At 41.4% G+C, this 16,099-nt stretch overlaps 1 protein-coding gene across 5 annotated transcripts in view; it reads right to left on the minus strand.

Annotated features, from left to right (window-relative positions):
- Positions 1 to 16,099, minus strand: part of pkp4 (plakophilin 4) — a 74,168-nt gene that overhangs the window by 45,357 nt on the left and 12,712 nt on the right. For all 5 annotated transcript variants that reach the window (XM_053439594.1, XM_053439595.1, XM_053439593.1 and 2 more), the window contains one exon: positions 13,644 to 13,777. In XM_053439594.1, coding sequence (XP_053295569.1) covers positions 13,644 to 13,772 — 129 coding nt within the window. In that variant the 5' untranslated portion in view covers positions 13,773 to 13,777. The remainder of the gene's footprint in view (positions 1 to 13,643; positions 13,778 to 16,099) is intronic.

Here is a 16,099-nt window from a genome sequence, read left to right on the forward strand (position 1 = left end):
AAGGCTCTATACTGGGGTTCATGGGAAAATACCATTAGTTTGTGTTAGTGCAGGGCAATTAAGTATTTTATTCCATCTGCACAAACAGAGATTATGCATTTGTAATATAACATGCATTAGAATTTATATTAGTATACCCACACAATTAACAAATTAAATAATTAGAGCAACTACTTTCGTCAGTCACTTTCTTTCATTTGAATTCCACAACTTCATAACTTAATTCCTTCATGATGACATCAATTGTCTAATACTTAAAGGACAACATGTTTCCTCTAGAGTATTATAGGATATTTGTGTATGTAAAAGATAAACAAAGTTAAAAAGCCCAATGTCTGCAGAAAAGGTAACTCCTCCCCCCCAGAAAAGCCTGCTCTTAAAGGTCCAGTTGAGAGGAGGGGATATACAAGCCCTTTTAAATGTACACCCGGAGCAGTTCTACAGTAGCCCAGAAAGGACAAACCGTTTGATGGCTCTAGAGATCCCTGATACAAACACCAACAAGCTAACAGTGCACATACTAGGAGCAGGACAGAGACAGAGCGGCCACACCACTGATTTACTTATAAAAAGAGAGGATCCATCAAGCCTCCTTGTGACATATACCCCTACTGAGAGATTTAGTCACATGAAAATTGTCAATTTCTGCCCTTCATTCCAACCAATCCCCCATTTCCATTCTTACTTTCCTTCCAACAGATGTGTGTGAATTGTATTTCAACAGTGGATATGTGCAAATTCAAAGTGGGAGAAGGACATGTTCAACTCAGGGGCTGTTTTGGACAAAGATTTAATTTTAAGATGGCCGTGGTAACACATTTTCTTAGCAGTAATTTTTGAAATCCGAAGTCTTTAACATATTCAACCAAAACTTCATAAACTGCACACACACCCTGAAGGTCACCAACAATAGGAATTGTTCTCTCACAAATGCAAGCGTAAAGGATGTACAAAGTGAAGATACAAGCTGGATGAACGTTTTCCACCAGAGTGAACAATTAGGAACAATTTCTGCAAACTTGGTGTCTAGAGCGGCGTGGTTAAAGGGTGACATTACAAAAGAAATTACATAAAAAAGGTTATGCCTTAAGTGTAATGTACTAGTGAGAAAGGATGCAGAATAACAGTGAGGAGAGGGAGAGCTGCACATGCATGCAGAAAGAGATTGCAAAAAAAGGAAGACATGATTCGAACATCATCTTCCTGATACAAATGTGAAATCACTCCAGCTACAAATGTGCAAAAGAGAGAACATGCTGTGAAAGTGCAAAGGGAGGAGGGTAATCCATATGGAAACACACATTAAAGGAGGGAGGAGAGGACAAAAATGTGAACATTTAAATATGTAAATGCAGTTCACGCCCACTGGATGTATTCTGGGAGCAAAAGGCCCCGGTCGGACTCAAAAACACTCACAAAAAAGGTGCTTAAATGGGACTGAAACCGTAAAACACCGGGACAAACATATGCATTTTCACTCGTTTACCACAGAAAAACACATACATATGCCTATAAGATTACCATGCATACGTAGCGTATGCTAATGCAATCTGATTAAACATTTGCATAGAGACAGACCAAACTGTTTTGTTTTGCTTTTTCAATGAAGATGGAGATTTTCTGCGCCTGCAAATGTCACTATTCTTGGCCCATCATTTATGTGTCTTCTATCTCATAATCCAATTGTTTTGTTTGGCAGTGTGTCATCTTCTCGAGTCCAGCGACTTCATCTTGGGCTGCAAGCTTCTCTTTATACAGCGGCACATCCGGGCAAGAGAAAAAACAAACAGCTAAACTAATTGTGATGCCTTTTTTAATACTGACTAGATGGTCTATGATCTTGATCAAGCACAGCCAAGAGAGACATCTGCTGCAGCCATAAGTCGCAGAGGTCTCTGTCTCTTCTGGTATTCAGAGCTGCTCCGAGCTCATCGGCATAACCCTGCTGTTTTCTTTACTATGGAGAGGCAGTCCAGAGCTCCTTGCATGGAGCACTCTCCTCAAGGTCTTGCCTATGGCTTGACAAATTGGTTGCAGATTATACTGAGTTGTACAATCATTGGGTGATTCACACTCATTTTTTCGATATATTATTATTGGTCCATTTATAAAGTCAGTTTATTAAATTACATTTTTTATTACTGGAGCAGTTTATTCTGTATCACTCATTAAGACTATTATGATTGTGGATTCAATATATCCATAATTAGCTAGTGATAGCACAGGGCCCCATGCCAAAATAGGCCCTGGACTAATGAAACATTTGTAAGTGGGGCTCACATTAGCCATGGAGAGAGAGTGCTCACTGCACTGTGTAATTCATTGCATTTTCCATACTTGACCTCTACATAGAATGTGACACATCCATTCAGCACAATGATCCGGCACTGCAGGCGCGAGCACAACAGCAGTGACCATTAACCAGGGCCCTGTGCTTATTTAACGGGTGTGGGCCCAGCCTTGGTCGGTACCAGGCCTACTGTGGAAGGAGAGGACGGGGACAATGTGCGACTGGCTTCACTGTACCAACAGGGCCTCCAAAGCCTTTATCTGCTATTACAATGTGCCTACAGGGTCGGATCTGCCCGAGGTCCAACAGCTGAATCAGATCCTGTCCGCTTGTGTCTTTACTCAGGCCCAAAAGAAACTGATGACACACAGCAGCAGACCCCACTACCAACATACACGCTCCCATGTCATCTGTATGGGTGCTGCTGACAACACAAGACCTGACTAAAATGCCTGAAGTGGCTTCCGCCTGCTGCTGGTTCAGCACAGATAAGAAAGGCTTGAGCCCACGTAAACCCAGAATGTCATGCAGCCGTATTAACACACACTGACTTACAAGTGCACTCCAAACAGCCTAACAGGCACAAGTAAACAAATGAATATACAGTATACTCGGAGAGCACGCAGAAACAGTATTCTTGTGTTATCACTGCAAATAAGAATGGAACTATTGTATGAAATTCTCTAATATTACCCAAAAAATAAGAAACATGGTGACAACATTGACAATTCCAAGTATAATAAGAATGTTGCCTATTTAACATATTATTTACAAGGGTCGTATTTGACCAGTTGTAAAAGATGCACTACCCTCTTTGCAACAAAACCTTTTTAAAGTAGCATCCTTCCAACAGAGAGGCTGCTGACTAAACACAACTCAGGCCAAGCTCCACAGCCCACACAGGACAGATAATGTGATGTAATGAAAAGTCTCTCCAGCCTGCAAGTTTCTTACATCTTTCACACACAAACTGGTCAGCCAGCACACCCATGGGAATGGATGTTTCCCACACACACTCTTAAGCTCATTCAGCTGGACAACCAAAGGGAAAGTTAACATATGTCAGCATATTTGCTGTATCCTGAATGAAAGCTTGGTGTATTTCTACTAACAGCTTTCAGCTCTGGGAAGTTGAATGCATGACACAATCAATTTAATTTAATGCTTTATTGGGTAAAGATTGATTATGGAAAATGAAATGTTACGAGTGGAATCGCAGTCTGCTACATTAAGTGATTTTAGAGGAAATTAACATTTATATAAAATAGTCTGATTTGGTAGTTAATTTCCTAGGGGATGCTTGAATTTATGGCAGAAAATAAAGTGTTATAATAAAGAATCAATGCGTGACCACAAGACTGGCTTACAAGGTAAATTTATGCAAGACTTGGTAAAAGTCAAGTGTCTGAAATAACTCCCAGATTCACTCCCCAAAGGTCAAGTGGAAGACACGTGAAAGTAAACTGGCAGATCAAAAAATGAGCTCATCTGAAAACTATAAGAAATTATATGTCTTTCAAATGCTTTTCTACTGGACTGACATCAGCTACCTGCACCCGCTCTTTAATGAAGACATATTTGGCTTTTTCTCTTTCTTTTAGTCTGATATAAAGTTTATTTGTGTGTGTGACAGGTCTGCTAAGTAAAACATCCCAAAGCTTGTGGTACAGGGAGCTCCTCTTCCCCACTGAAATTGCTCCTGAAGCCCCTGAAACCTGAAATCCCTCTGGCAGATAATTCAGCACTACTATGATGTCACACGATGACCCACATTTGCATAATGCAGACCTAGCGGCTCGTTGTGCACGCCTTCTTACAAAGCCAGGGGGAAAACTGGGCTTTTTTGGGAGGGGGGGTCGTAAAGACACAAGAGCTTACACCAAGCTTTCAGACAGAGGCTGAAAAGAGGAGCTATAGCAGGAAGTTTTTTCTGAAAATCAGCCCATGTAAATGTTTTAAAGCAATAACCCAAATTAAAAACAGCCCTAATCTACAATTACATATTATTCTGGATCATTCTACATGATTACAAACACATTTAATACACCAGATAATTTGTAGCGAGTCCGGTTGCAAATGTTCATGCACATGTTCAATTGCAGACAAAACATATTCAATGATTTGTGATGCCATGTCATGTGAGCTTCATGACGGATACAACCTTGCTACTACGAGCAAATTCATCATCGCCCTGTGAATAAAACAAGAAACCTACAACATCATACATGCCACAGTAACTGTGTGATGATAATATGATCCAGGGGCAGCGATGTGTGAAATTATTCTCGAATACTCAGCGCCTTCCTTTATATGACAGAATAATAATTGCGAGTTATACATCAGAGAAATCTTTGCCTAATCCTGAACAAGTGCCTAAATCCCTCTATTAATTAAGACTTGAAGATTTTATCCATAATGGTTACCTCAGGTGCAACCCATGTGAGTCTGTGGTAAAGCGTGTTTTGGTGCTGCTGTGATTCGGGCTTGCACCTGGAAAGAAAGGGCTACATGATCAGTTGTGATGTTCAGATCCATTTTGCATAACTGGTGCAGATGGTTCTTCTTCTTAACCAAAGATGAGAATCTATCAGAAATATGTTTGTTCATTAAGTGGCAATGAGGCTTGACAGTTCTGCACCCGAGCTGCAGCGTGGCAGATGCATTCCAACGAGAGCTGAAGTCTGCGGCGCAGTGGGAGAGTGACAGTAGAGGTTAAAGGATTTCTGCAGCAGCAGGGACAGAATAGCAGGCCCGTTGTGTGAGCATAGAGGAACAGGCCTCAGAACTGGCTGTGTGTCCAAACCTGCAAGAAGCACGCAGCTCAATTACTAACAAATACTGCCACAATGTCACCCTGTTCCTACACTCGGTTTTGGGAAAGAGGCTGCAGCATCATGCATACCAGAGTAACAATAGTGAAGGTGCTTGCTGAGGTAAGAGAGTGTAAAGCTGCAGGCGTAGCTATAGGTGGAATCAGGTGGAATCAGAGGGTGAAAATTGCTTTAGCACCCACAGCAACACCAGAGCTTTTATACTGTATAAGCTGATAATGGGAAAGCAAGTTTACAATAGGACATCATTTCTGCCAGGATTTCTAATGTGGCATTACAAGCATTCATTGCAGAAAAACTTGCAGAGCAATGAAAAGGATTTTTTTGAAATTCTGTTAAGAGCAAATTGACATACTGCAGTTTACACAAACACACACAGTGAGTTTGAGGTGAAAGCAGCATAAATCCCGTTGTAGGAATTGGGTTATAATTCTTTGGGTTATTGTGCAGATCTGAGTCCTTGCAATAATGTCTACCTCTATGGTGAATTGGCCCATTAGATACCGCTGGATATGATTCGGTGCTTGCCAAAAACAATAGCAATGTGAACACACATGGCAAATTGCACATTACAGGAAACATTCACCCATTTACACACACATTAATACGGCACTTCTCTACACACTGCTTTTCCCATCACACCATTCACACATGGCCAGAGCAGCCGTCAGGGACAAGTCGGGGGTTCAGTGTTGTCAATGACTCTCTACATCCATAGCCACAGCTGCCTATATAATTGCCATCAGGAATTTTAAGGTCAGCTTCAGCCTCATCATAGTAAAGTCAACAGTTGCAATATTAGTTGTTAAAATCTTAGTTGTTTTAGAAAACTACTAACAAAACCTCCGATATAGACCTCATTCCCCCAAAAACAATGTTGGCAGCTTGTCGGATTCAAGATGGGTAAGATGTCGAAGATCATGCTCTTTCTTATGTTGGCAGATGAAAAGGCTGTACAAATTTGGCTTGACAATTAAAGCGGCGTATTATTTGTGTGGTGAACGCTATTACAGGAGCTGTCATCTGTATTGGAAAATTGCAGCAGCCGGTGTTTGCCACTCAAGAGATTGACGTCAAAAGAAAAACTGTCAATAACATAAAACAGACGAGTGGGAGAGCGGAAGAAAAAGCTCGTGCTTGTGAACAGATCAGAACAAAAAGGTTGAAATTTATTGTGGAGGCTAATATATTTGGACACACAACTACTACGTTATAAGTAATTGTGAATTGAAAGTTTATAATTCAACACAGAGTCAGTTATCTAAAATGTCGAATTCCTTGGTATTGAATTTGCTGGCTAGTTGGGACTGGTACAGGTGGTTTGGGCAAACAAAAGGAATATGTTGGCAGCCGACTAAATACAAAGGGTTATGGGTGTTCTTTTCTCCTTCCATTTAAATCACAGGAGTAGAGCATTTCTTCCTCATTAGCATTCATAGCGTGATGCACATAATTACACTTTAAAAAGCACAAGTTATGCACCATTACAAGTTGAGGTGGATCCAGCGATATGTGGCATCATATAAAAAATATTTCAAACAGGTTTGTCTTGAATTGGTCAATTTCTCAAACAAACAAAAACTGAGTGAGTGCTTCAAAAGCACAAGAGCTTTCAGGTGCTGTGGAACTGGAAGGCTTGAATCAAACATCATGAAATACTTGATGCCTTTAGGGTTTGTTAATGTGTGGATACAAAAACATAATTTCAGCTGCAAATTACAGAAGCATTACCCAATTTTATCTTCCACCAAACAAATGCTCAGTGTGGCTGCACCTTCTTGTTCCATCATTCCCTGCAGTATTGAAACTGATCAACTGACCAAATGAGTCAAATCGTGTTTTGTTTTACATTAGCAGTAACTGACATCAGAGAAATATGAAATATATATATTTTGTTCTATAGGCTCGGTCACCACTGTGTTATCTATTTAATGATTAGATAATGAGATAACAAATAATCATTTAAATGAAAATATTTGAGATTGTCACTAGAAAATACCATATATTTCTTTCATCCTTCACCAGATCTCAAACAAGGTTTGCAAAAGACCCACTGTTTTTTTTGTGCAGCTACAGGCAGTGGAGCTTCAACAAAAGCTAACATGACATAATGCCAATAAATATGTGTAACTCATAAAACGTATTCTGTATCTCCTCAATTGGAAAAAAGGCAAAATGCTGGACTACAGAAATCACCCAGCCAGCGCAATTCATGTGGCATTGTGAATATACCGTTCCACTAAGAGATCAATGGCATCGTGTCAGACAAAGAACATTGCTTCAGGTCAAAATGGGGAAAGTAAGCAATCTAGAAACTGCCAGTCTGGTGGTTGCAGTTGTGAAATAAAAAGACTGAAGTGACTTACACAATCACCTCAGGATCGGTTATTTAGCGACACTCGTCTTTAAGATGTTTGGGGATAGGATGAACCAGGGACTCCTATAAACGTCATTGGTGATTCGCCCGGTCAATGTCCTTAACTTCCTCAGAAGACATGTCCCATGCCAAGGACATCAACAGTGTCTACTCTGCTTCCACCTTCCCAAGTACAGCTACTGCTCCCCAATGACCTGTTCCTGTGTGTGTACTGTTGACTTCGGAAATGATTACAGTGATTATGATGATGATGACAGTGATGATGATGACTATTAACAGGCTAGTTGGGGGTAGATGTCCCTGGGCTTGGTTCAAAACGACAGTGCCAGCCCAGACACACACACACACACCCTCCAGATATCACGTCACATGATGAGCAGATTATCTCCTTTTCCTCTTTTCCTTTTCTGTTTTTGCTCCGGGTTGACAGCCTCCTGCCACAGCGCTTTAGAAAACCGTTCAGAGGTGACAGCCTGTCTGGCTCTGCCTCCCTCCATCATGCTCTCACACCTGCACTTTTTGTCCTTTTCCCTTCACTCACCCCCCTCTCTGTGCACTCCCTCTATATCTGAGCAGCTTGTCTCTCCTCTGTATATCTGAGCACTCTCCTTCACCTGTACCCCCCCCCCCCCCCTCCCTCTCTGAATCAGTCTCTTTTCCCTCTCATACTTGTTCAGCTCCCCTATGGGGTAATTGCTCGGAGCTAGCCTTCCATTTTCATGACTACAATCGAGGCCAGAATGCTTATGCCTCTAGATTTCTCCTTGCCTGTGTCACAGTGGTCGCACCAGGGAGAGGAAGGCAAATAAGACCTTGGGGAATGGGGAGTGGAGAAAATCGCTAGTCGATTGTAATTAGAGTCCTTATTTCTCCTATCAAGGAGCAGAACGCAACCTTTCTGATGCGCTTATGGCTTGGAAATGCATAATAGCAAAAGCTCTGTCTTGAAGCTTTGCCCTGACCCAAACTATTAACTCCTCAAACTGGGTCACTGATTGAGTGTGGCTTCATTAAAACAAGACAGTGGCTAGCATCACTTTCACTTTACATCATTTCAGCCAGCTCATCAAGTCTTCAAGAGGATGCTTGAGTTGTAGCACTCACAGCAAGGTCAGCTTGAGCCTGCCTGTGTATATGGGCCGGATTTAGAATAAAACAAGGTCACAGAGTCTTGACTCCTCTTTGCCGGGGAGAAGCGGTAGGCAGACTGATTTTTTTTATGTGTAATGGACTCCCTGCAAAGAGGGAAAATTCCACTGTGGTGTTTTTCTGGGAGGCGCTGTGTTGAAACACCATAGTGCAGTGACGCTAAGAGCCCCTTTCGCCAGTCGTGTGGTACATATAGGCATGTTCAGGCACAGCTAATAGCAGCATTACTCTGAGGGCAAAGCCTCGTAATAGAGGAGGCAGAGGAGCAGAGACCAAAACACAGTGTTTCCCAGGGTAAAAAAAACCCTGCAATCTGATACAAGAAATCATCTGCTCAACGGCCCATTTGATTGCAAGAACTAATTTGACCACATAATTACTTTTATGTTTGAAGGGGCAAAACAGAACAGAAAGGATAAAGAATTAAATCAGCTGCAGCATCCTCTGCATGTCTAAAAGGCCTAGTGCTATAAACACATATTTTCACAGTTTGTGTTTTTTATTACATTGTAATATTTGATCTGGTTAGTTTTGGTTTCACATTTTCATTTAGGGAGTAGACCAAAGACGTCTCTATGACGTACGTACGTCCTGTTGGCTGTGTGCTAATGTATTCACCAATTTTTAAGAATCAAGTGCATAGAAGAAAAAAAATTGTTTCTATCTTAATGGAGAAAATGAATCAGTGATAAGTCGGTCCTGAATGTGGTCTAGACGGTGAGAAGGCTCAGGCAAAATTGCAGTCAAGCGTTCCTTTCATCAAATAGTTGTAAACTACTAATGACCTTGTTGTTAAGAGCCACTTGGTTGAATGCAGCCATCAACTTTCTTCAGCAGAATTGAGTGCTACACTGAAGCTCCATCTGAATTACTGAGGCACATTCAAGACGAGGGAAAAGGGGACTAAAAAGAAACATGTAAATGTAAGATGCAGTGATATGCATTTGAACAGTTCTTCAACTGTTTCCAGTACTACGGTGTGGATTATATTAAACAAAATTGTTGTAAATATGGCTTGACAGTTTATCTTTACTGTAAAGTTCATGTTTTTAAGTAAATACTGATACTGATAGAGATTCTGATATCTAAAGATTAATTTTAATAACACTGTAATACAATCTACAACAAGAAGGACACCCTGAGAGCACATACCTCCACCAAGGCTCATTGGCCACTTTATCATCATATTATGTATTGAGATCATGCAGACATCTAAACCATGCAGAGAGAAATTCCCTGCAAACTGAAAACATGAAACGCTGGCAAAATATCCATCCATACAGTTATTATGAAGCTTTTGCTGTACAGTAAATAAAGATCAACCCCCATAAAAACTTACTTATTTCATGACTCTCTCTGCAATTGTCTTGTGAAAAAAACGCGAACCGTATCTACTCTAAGTTCCTGAGTTCTTCCTTGACCCATGCACGGCCTTTCACAAATAGTTTTTTAAAAGTCAAAAGCAATGAAAACATAATTCCGTCAGCCGAGGTACAACCAAAACAAGACACTGCTTCATTAGCACCTTTCTTGCTTTGTTTACTAACACTGCATGTTTTCCCCAAAAGACGGCTGTCACTAAATGAGAAGTGTAAAATAATTAAATACAAATTAACCAAACACTGAAAATAATATGCCAAAATAAGAAAAGGCTTTGCTCTTGTGCTATTCTATTTCAGTTAATAGGTCATTTATTCTACGTCTCTGTGTAGTTGCGTCACTGTGATTTCATAAGGAGCATTACATTCTTATTAATGACAGTCCATGATGAGCTTTTTGGGTTCTCCAGATCATCTTGTTGGTTTAATAATGATATTTTGTTTTTTTTGGACAGCAGCATTTTGTACAACTGTAACAAAACATGTTCATATTACTGTGAAACTATCCCACTGAGAATAAATAAATTATATAGAATTATCATCAAGCCAATTCTCCCCCATCTGCCATTTTTTTCGGTTGATGAAGCAGAAGAGAGCTGTGATTCTGAGGACAGGAGACACATAGCCTGTGAATGATGAGTTAAGAATAAAAGGCTGTCACGTTTAGTGTTGTAACATGCAGCTGTGGTGTCACAACTGAAGCAGCAGCTGACGTCTAATGAAGCAGTGTCTGCCATCCATGTCATATCACATTAAATCAATTACACTCTCACCTCAAAAGTATACAGCTTATCATTCATAGTTTTCATAGATTAACCAAATTCTATCAAAATGAGAAACATTCATTTTATAATCACATTTTATCCTGATTACTTTCCCACAAGACACACTTGAATGTGTGATCGCTGAATCCATATAAAAGCCCGTCTGATCCGTCAAAATGAGTGCCACAGCCTCCCACTGCTTAAATTACTCTTAAAATGAAACAGAAAAAAATCTAGGTCTTAGATAATCCTTGGTACGCGCCCTTAGGTTAAATTATATTTTGATGAGATAATAAGTACTGAAGAGGGGATATATGTAAAGTTTATTCTGAATAACTCTACCGTTTCTTCTGCGGTCAAGTCAGGTTTGAGAAATGCTTTGTGTTCTTTGAAGCACGTAGGAACGTGCAGCAGGAAAAATACTGACATTTAAACACTTAAATGGAATAGACCTAGGGATGTGTCATTCAGACGATGGATCGATGCAATTGCAGAAGTAAAGACAGAACTTCAGCCTAAAAACAAGCGGCAGCACAACGGAACCGAATCCTCAAGATACTGGCAAAAAAGACGGGGACTTGTTAGCAGAGAGAAGACAAAAGGGGACATAAATTCAAGTAAATGAACACAGGGAGCATGCAATGATAATATGTTGAGGAATCCGTCCTTGTTTGGGCATCTGGGCAAAGCCTGTTAAGCTGTAACTACAGCAATGACAGCAACAGAAGTTTGGAATGAGAGACGGAGATGAAAGAAGGCGAGGAGCGACTGAACGAAGGGAACAAGCAAAGGTAAATACATAAATATAAAACATTTAAGATAATAGTGCCACTGAGTAAACACTTACCAAACACCCAGTCTTCCAAAGCCCAAGCCCAAACTGTGGCCACAGATGGAGCACAGCAGACTTGCATGTTTACAACAACTGGATCCCTCGGAGCTCTGCCGCTCAACAATCACAGGAAAACCTCACTCAAACGTAGAGGGGGAAAAAAACAACTTCAGCGCAGTCTCTAACCTCCTCTTATTTTCGCTCACCCTCGTTGCTTTGGCAAGTCTGTCAAATACTTAGAACGGTCTCTTTACAGTCTTGACTATTTAGCAGGAATCCCCTCTGAGGCATGTCTTTGGCGAGTCGTTCTATAAAAGCAGCAACCCAGGAAGAGCACTCACTCTTCCTGCTTGCCTGCAAGGATATCTGCTTGAACCGGACTAACCGCCAAGGAATAACTCCAGGGAAGGAAGTGACATCGCCAGGTGCTCCCTCCTTCCTTCCTTCCTTACACGCTAGTGTAAACAAAACACACTTTCCCAGAGGTAAGCCTCAATGGGATTAATGTCGGATGTTTGAAAGTAAATACCAGAGAATGCTTTTAATTCACATCAATGACTTCTTCCCATTCAGGGGGGAAAAAAGGTATGGGAGAAACAGAGTGAGAAATTACATCATTAATAATGAGCAAAATCTCTTTAGCCTAGTGTGAATGTTGCTGGATTTCCAAGAATATGGAGGATTGAAGCGAAGCCACAGAGGAACACAGAGTGCTTGTATCTCTACATATGTGTGTGTGTGTTCTAGAGGCGTGTGTGAATGAATCACACAGAGCAAAGATAGGGTGAGTCAGAGGGCTTGTCCCTCCACAGGCTCAGAGTCCCTGCAGGAGATGATCTTCCTGGTCGTCCACTGAGGCAAGCAAGGCCATGACTGCAGGCCATAAACCAGCGACAGCTCCTACTCTGGCTTATTTCACTTCAATGTTTGCACAAGACGCAAAGTAAACAGAGTTCACTCTGACCATCTGATTACACCACACGCTGAGAAATGACAGCTCTCTGCACTGTGCTCTGTGTCAGGACAGGTTCAACCATAGGATCACACATCTATTAATACATTTGCAATATAAAAACATGCAGACAGTATTAGTTTTGTTGACATACTTGAGGTGGCGTACCTTATGGAACAATAACTTGTCTGAACAATCGACATAATTAAAAACTCACTAAGGTGCACATTAGCTACAAAAACAAGCTGTATATGAAATGAGAGCAGACAACCACTCAACCACCAATGAAAGAGCAAACTGGGTATTGTAATGAATGAGGGCCCCCCTGCGAGGCTCTGCCATCCTGTGGCCCTCGTCGTTGTTTGTGGAACAGCTTGAGTCCAGCAGCCTGCTGATTGGACCAGCAGAGACATCACCACTTCAGTCTCACCATTCCCTGAGACAACGCATCTAGTACGTCACTTGGCTTTCTGAGACATTTTAATGTCCAGGACTTACTTTCAAACTTCGTGTTAACGATTTAGAATCAGTCAAAATGTTCATGTTGCCATACAATGGTAAATGTACTGCTTCTGTATAGCACTTATCTAGTGTTGGTGACCATTCAAAGCTCAGGGATTTACACTACAAGTCATATTCACCCTTTCACACACATTCATTCAGGGCCATTTTGGGGTTCACTGTCCTGCCTAAGGACACTTTGGAATGCAGACTGGAGGAGCCTGGATTCAGACCACCAACCTTCTTGTGATAGGACGACCCCTGAGTTATGATACAGGTCATTGCTGAAACATTCAGGGTGCAAGGCCAACGCTGTAAGCCCACCAGCGGTGCAGCCAATGCTCTGTGCCACAGAGGTATGATGTATCACTACTATGAGAACAGGGTGCGTGACACAAATGCAACACATTTGTCATACTTATTAGTTCACCACCCAGGCAATTTTAGGGTTCTAGACTGGTCAGCGTGCATGAATGGTTCGTAAAAGCAGAAACAGTTCCATAATGTGAGAGATTTATCATCAATCAGTTGGTTCCTTAGTGCAGTATGAATGGAGTAGGCACCCTACCTGTTCCTTGACAGAGGCCAGAATGTTGTTGGCGGTGTTGTCAGCCTCCATGTTGCGGCCAGTTGAACTGTCGCGGATGGTCAGCAGAAGCCCCTCCTCCGTCACTGGGCTCTGCTCAGGAGCTGGCATTCCTCCTACATGGACACAGACACAAACAAACAACAAAAGAGACACAATGATCTGATCAATACAAGCACTCTGCTGGAGAAAAACACCACAATCTTTTACACACGCACACCAGACTGTATGCATTGTATGTGCAAACACTCTTCACTCGGAAATATGCTCTTTGTCAACCCCTCCCATATACACATAGGCGAATGATGCATGGCATTGACTATCTATGGTCACACGCCACCACCAGCAATACACAAACACACCCACACATGCCATATGGCCCAAAGAGGAAAAAACCTTGTCAATGTTTCATGTCTGCGACAGTGCAAATCAATGCCATATGGCCTTGAGACAACAAACGAGTTAAATAATGATTTGTAATTCAGTCACATAGAAAAATAAGGAAAAAACACCAAGAAAATCATATCCAAGCCATGCAAAGCTGATAGGTGAAGTAAATGCGTAATGGGTATCTAAACATATTTTTGTATTTTAATAAACGTTATAAATCTCTCCAAAAAAAAACACACAATCTGTCGACAGGGGCGAGGATACACCCCCCACACCAACCCCCCACAAATACACACACACAGCTCAGAGCTGTAGCGGAAGACAAGAGCAAGGGGTCTGTTAAAATAGGAAATATGTGACTTAAGGGAAACAGGGATTTTACGATGACATTTACAGCTTTAAGGAGTCACTGCTGCTGTCATCTCCGAGATAAGAACACAAAGACTGGTTTGTACATCACTATATTTTGAGGGGTGTGTGGCGTGATTTGCTAAATATTGCTTTAGTCAAATAGCCTTAATTTCAAATTTCCATTTTATCTATTAAATGCAGCCAACATGGTGCTTATACAAGAACCTTTTCACAGTATATTGCCGTTGAAATCACCAGGAAATAACCATATGGAAATTTTCTAAATATCCTTGCTGCTTGAACTTATCACTTCCTCCCTCAAAGTGTCTATTATAGTATTCCTCATGCAATATGGCAGCCTTAGGGCGAATGGATAACCTGATATACCGTAGCTTTACTGAGGGAGCCAATTTAGCGCAGACAGACATAATTTTTTGGGGTTAAAAGGGTCATATATTGTTATGGAAATGCCTTCACCGCCACACACGAGGGAAGAGTTCTTAAGCACCGTCAGTCTATGTGAGTGGGTTTGGTTGTTTACAGTCAGATCATAAGGTTTTAGGCCACAGATTAAGGTGTGTGTGTGTGTGTGTGTGTGTGTGTGTGTGTGTGTGTGTGTGTGTGTGTGTGTGTGTGTGTGTGTGTGTGTGTGTGTGTGTGTGTGTGTGTGTTGCAGAAGCATGTGGGAGCCCCACCCCCTTCACAGACAGTTACACAAAATGTGACCCTGAGGTATTCTGGGAGTCTGTCATCAAGGCAGCATGAGCATTTCAAGGTGTCTGAGCTGAACCGAGCCATGGTGTCACATGAAAGATACGCTTTTACTATTAGCAAGTATGTTAGTCCACACTGGATATTTCATGTATCCCCTTGTCAAGTCTCCCAAATTCCTTTCCTGCTCATTCATGGTGTTGCAACATCCCGCCCTGAATCCCTCCCACCTCCACCGCAGCTTTTGAATCAAGGACATGGCACTTTATTCTCAGAAATCGTAGCGACGGGAAATGGGGAAAAGCTGTTTGAATTTGGCAGAACTCCTCCTTCCTGCACAGACACAGACGAGAACAACACGGACAGGACTGACTGAGCACAAATTTTAAAACTGTCAGACGTTGCTGACCCGGTTGGGGTGGAAAAATAGCTTTCTCTCTCAGGCTGTTCATATCAATGGGACTATGACAGCCAAGTAAATCAAATAATTACCCCCTAGATTAAGAGCAAATGGCCCTCATCATATTTGACCTTTCTGTGAACCTTAACCATATCATTTGATACAGACCAGCCTCTTAAAGAAAAGAAAAATCAGAGCTTGCTATATCCAAGATCTGTGTATATAATCAGCCTGAATGAATAACTCTCTGCAGTCTAAACATGCCTGTAAGGAAACTGCACACGAAGCAGAGTGTAGGGTGTAGAACCACAGAAAAAACAACATACAAAAAAGAACGTAAAGCCTAACAAAGAAACTATTAAGCAAAGAAAAAAAACTGCGATGTGTCTCAGAGCCTACCTCTGAAGTTTCCCCTGAAATAATTTCACTCTGGTTTGCTCTCAGCGGCTTTGGGATAGGAGTTAAGACCACAGTCCTATAAGCACATGGTTGACTGGTTCTTCAACATTTCTTTTTTGTGTTTCCCTCTAAATGCTGAGGGGAATAATGGCCTTGCTTAACTATCTGGCAGATAAAATAAAAAAAA

Source organism: Pleuronectes platessa, chromosome 14, assembly GCF_947347685.1.
Source record: "Pleuronectes platessa chromosome 14, fPlePla1.1, whole genome shotgun sequence".
NCBI lineage: Eukaryota > Metazoa > Chordata > Actinopteri > Pleuronectiformes > Pleuronectidae > Pleuronectes > Pleuronectes platessa.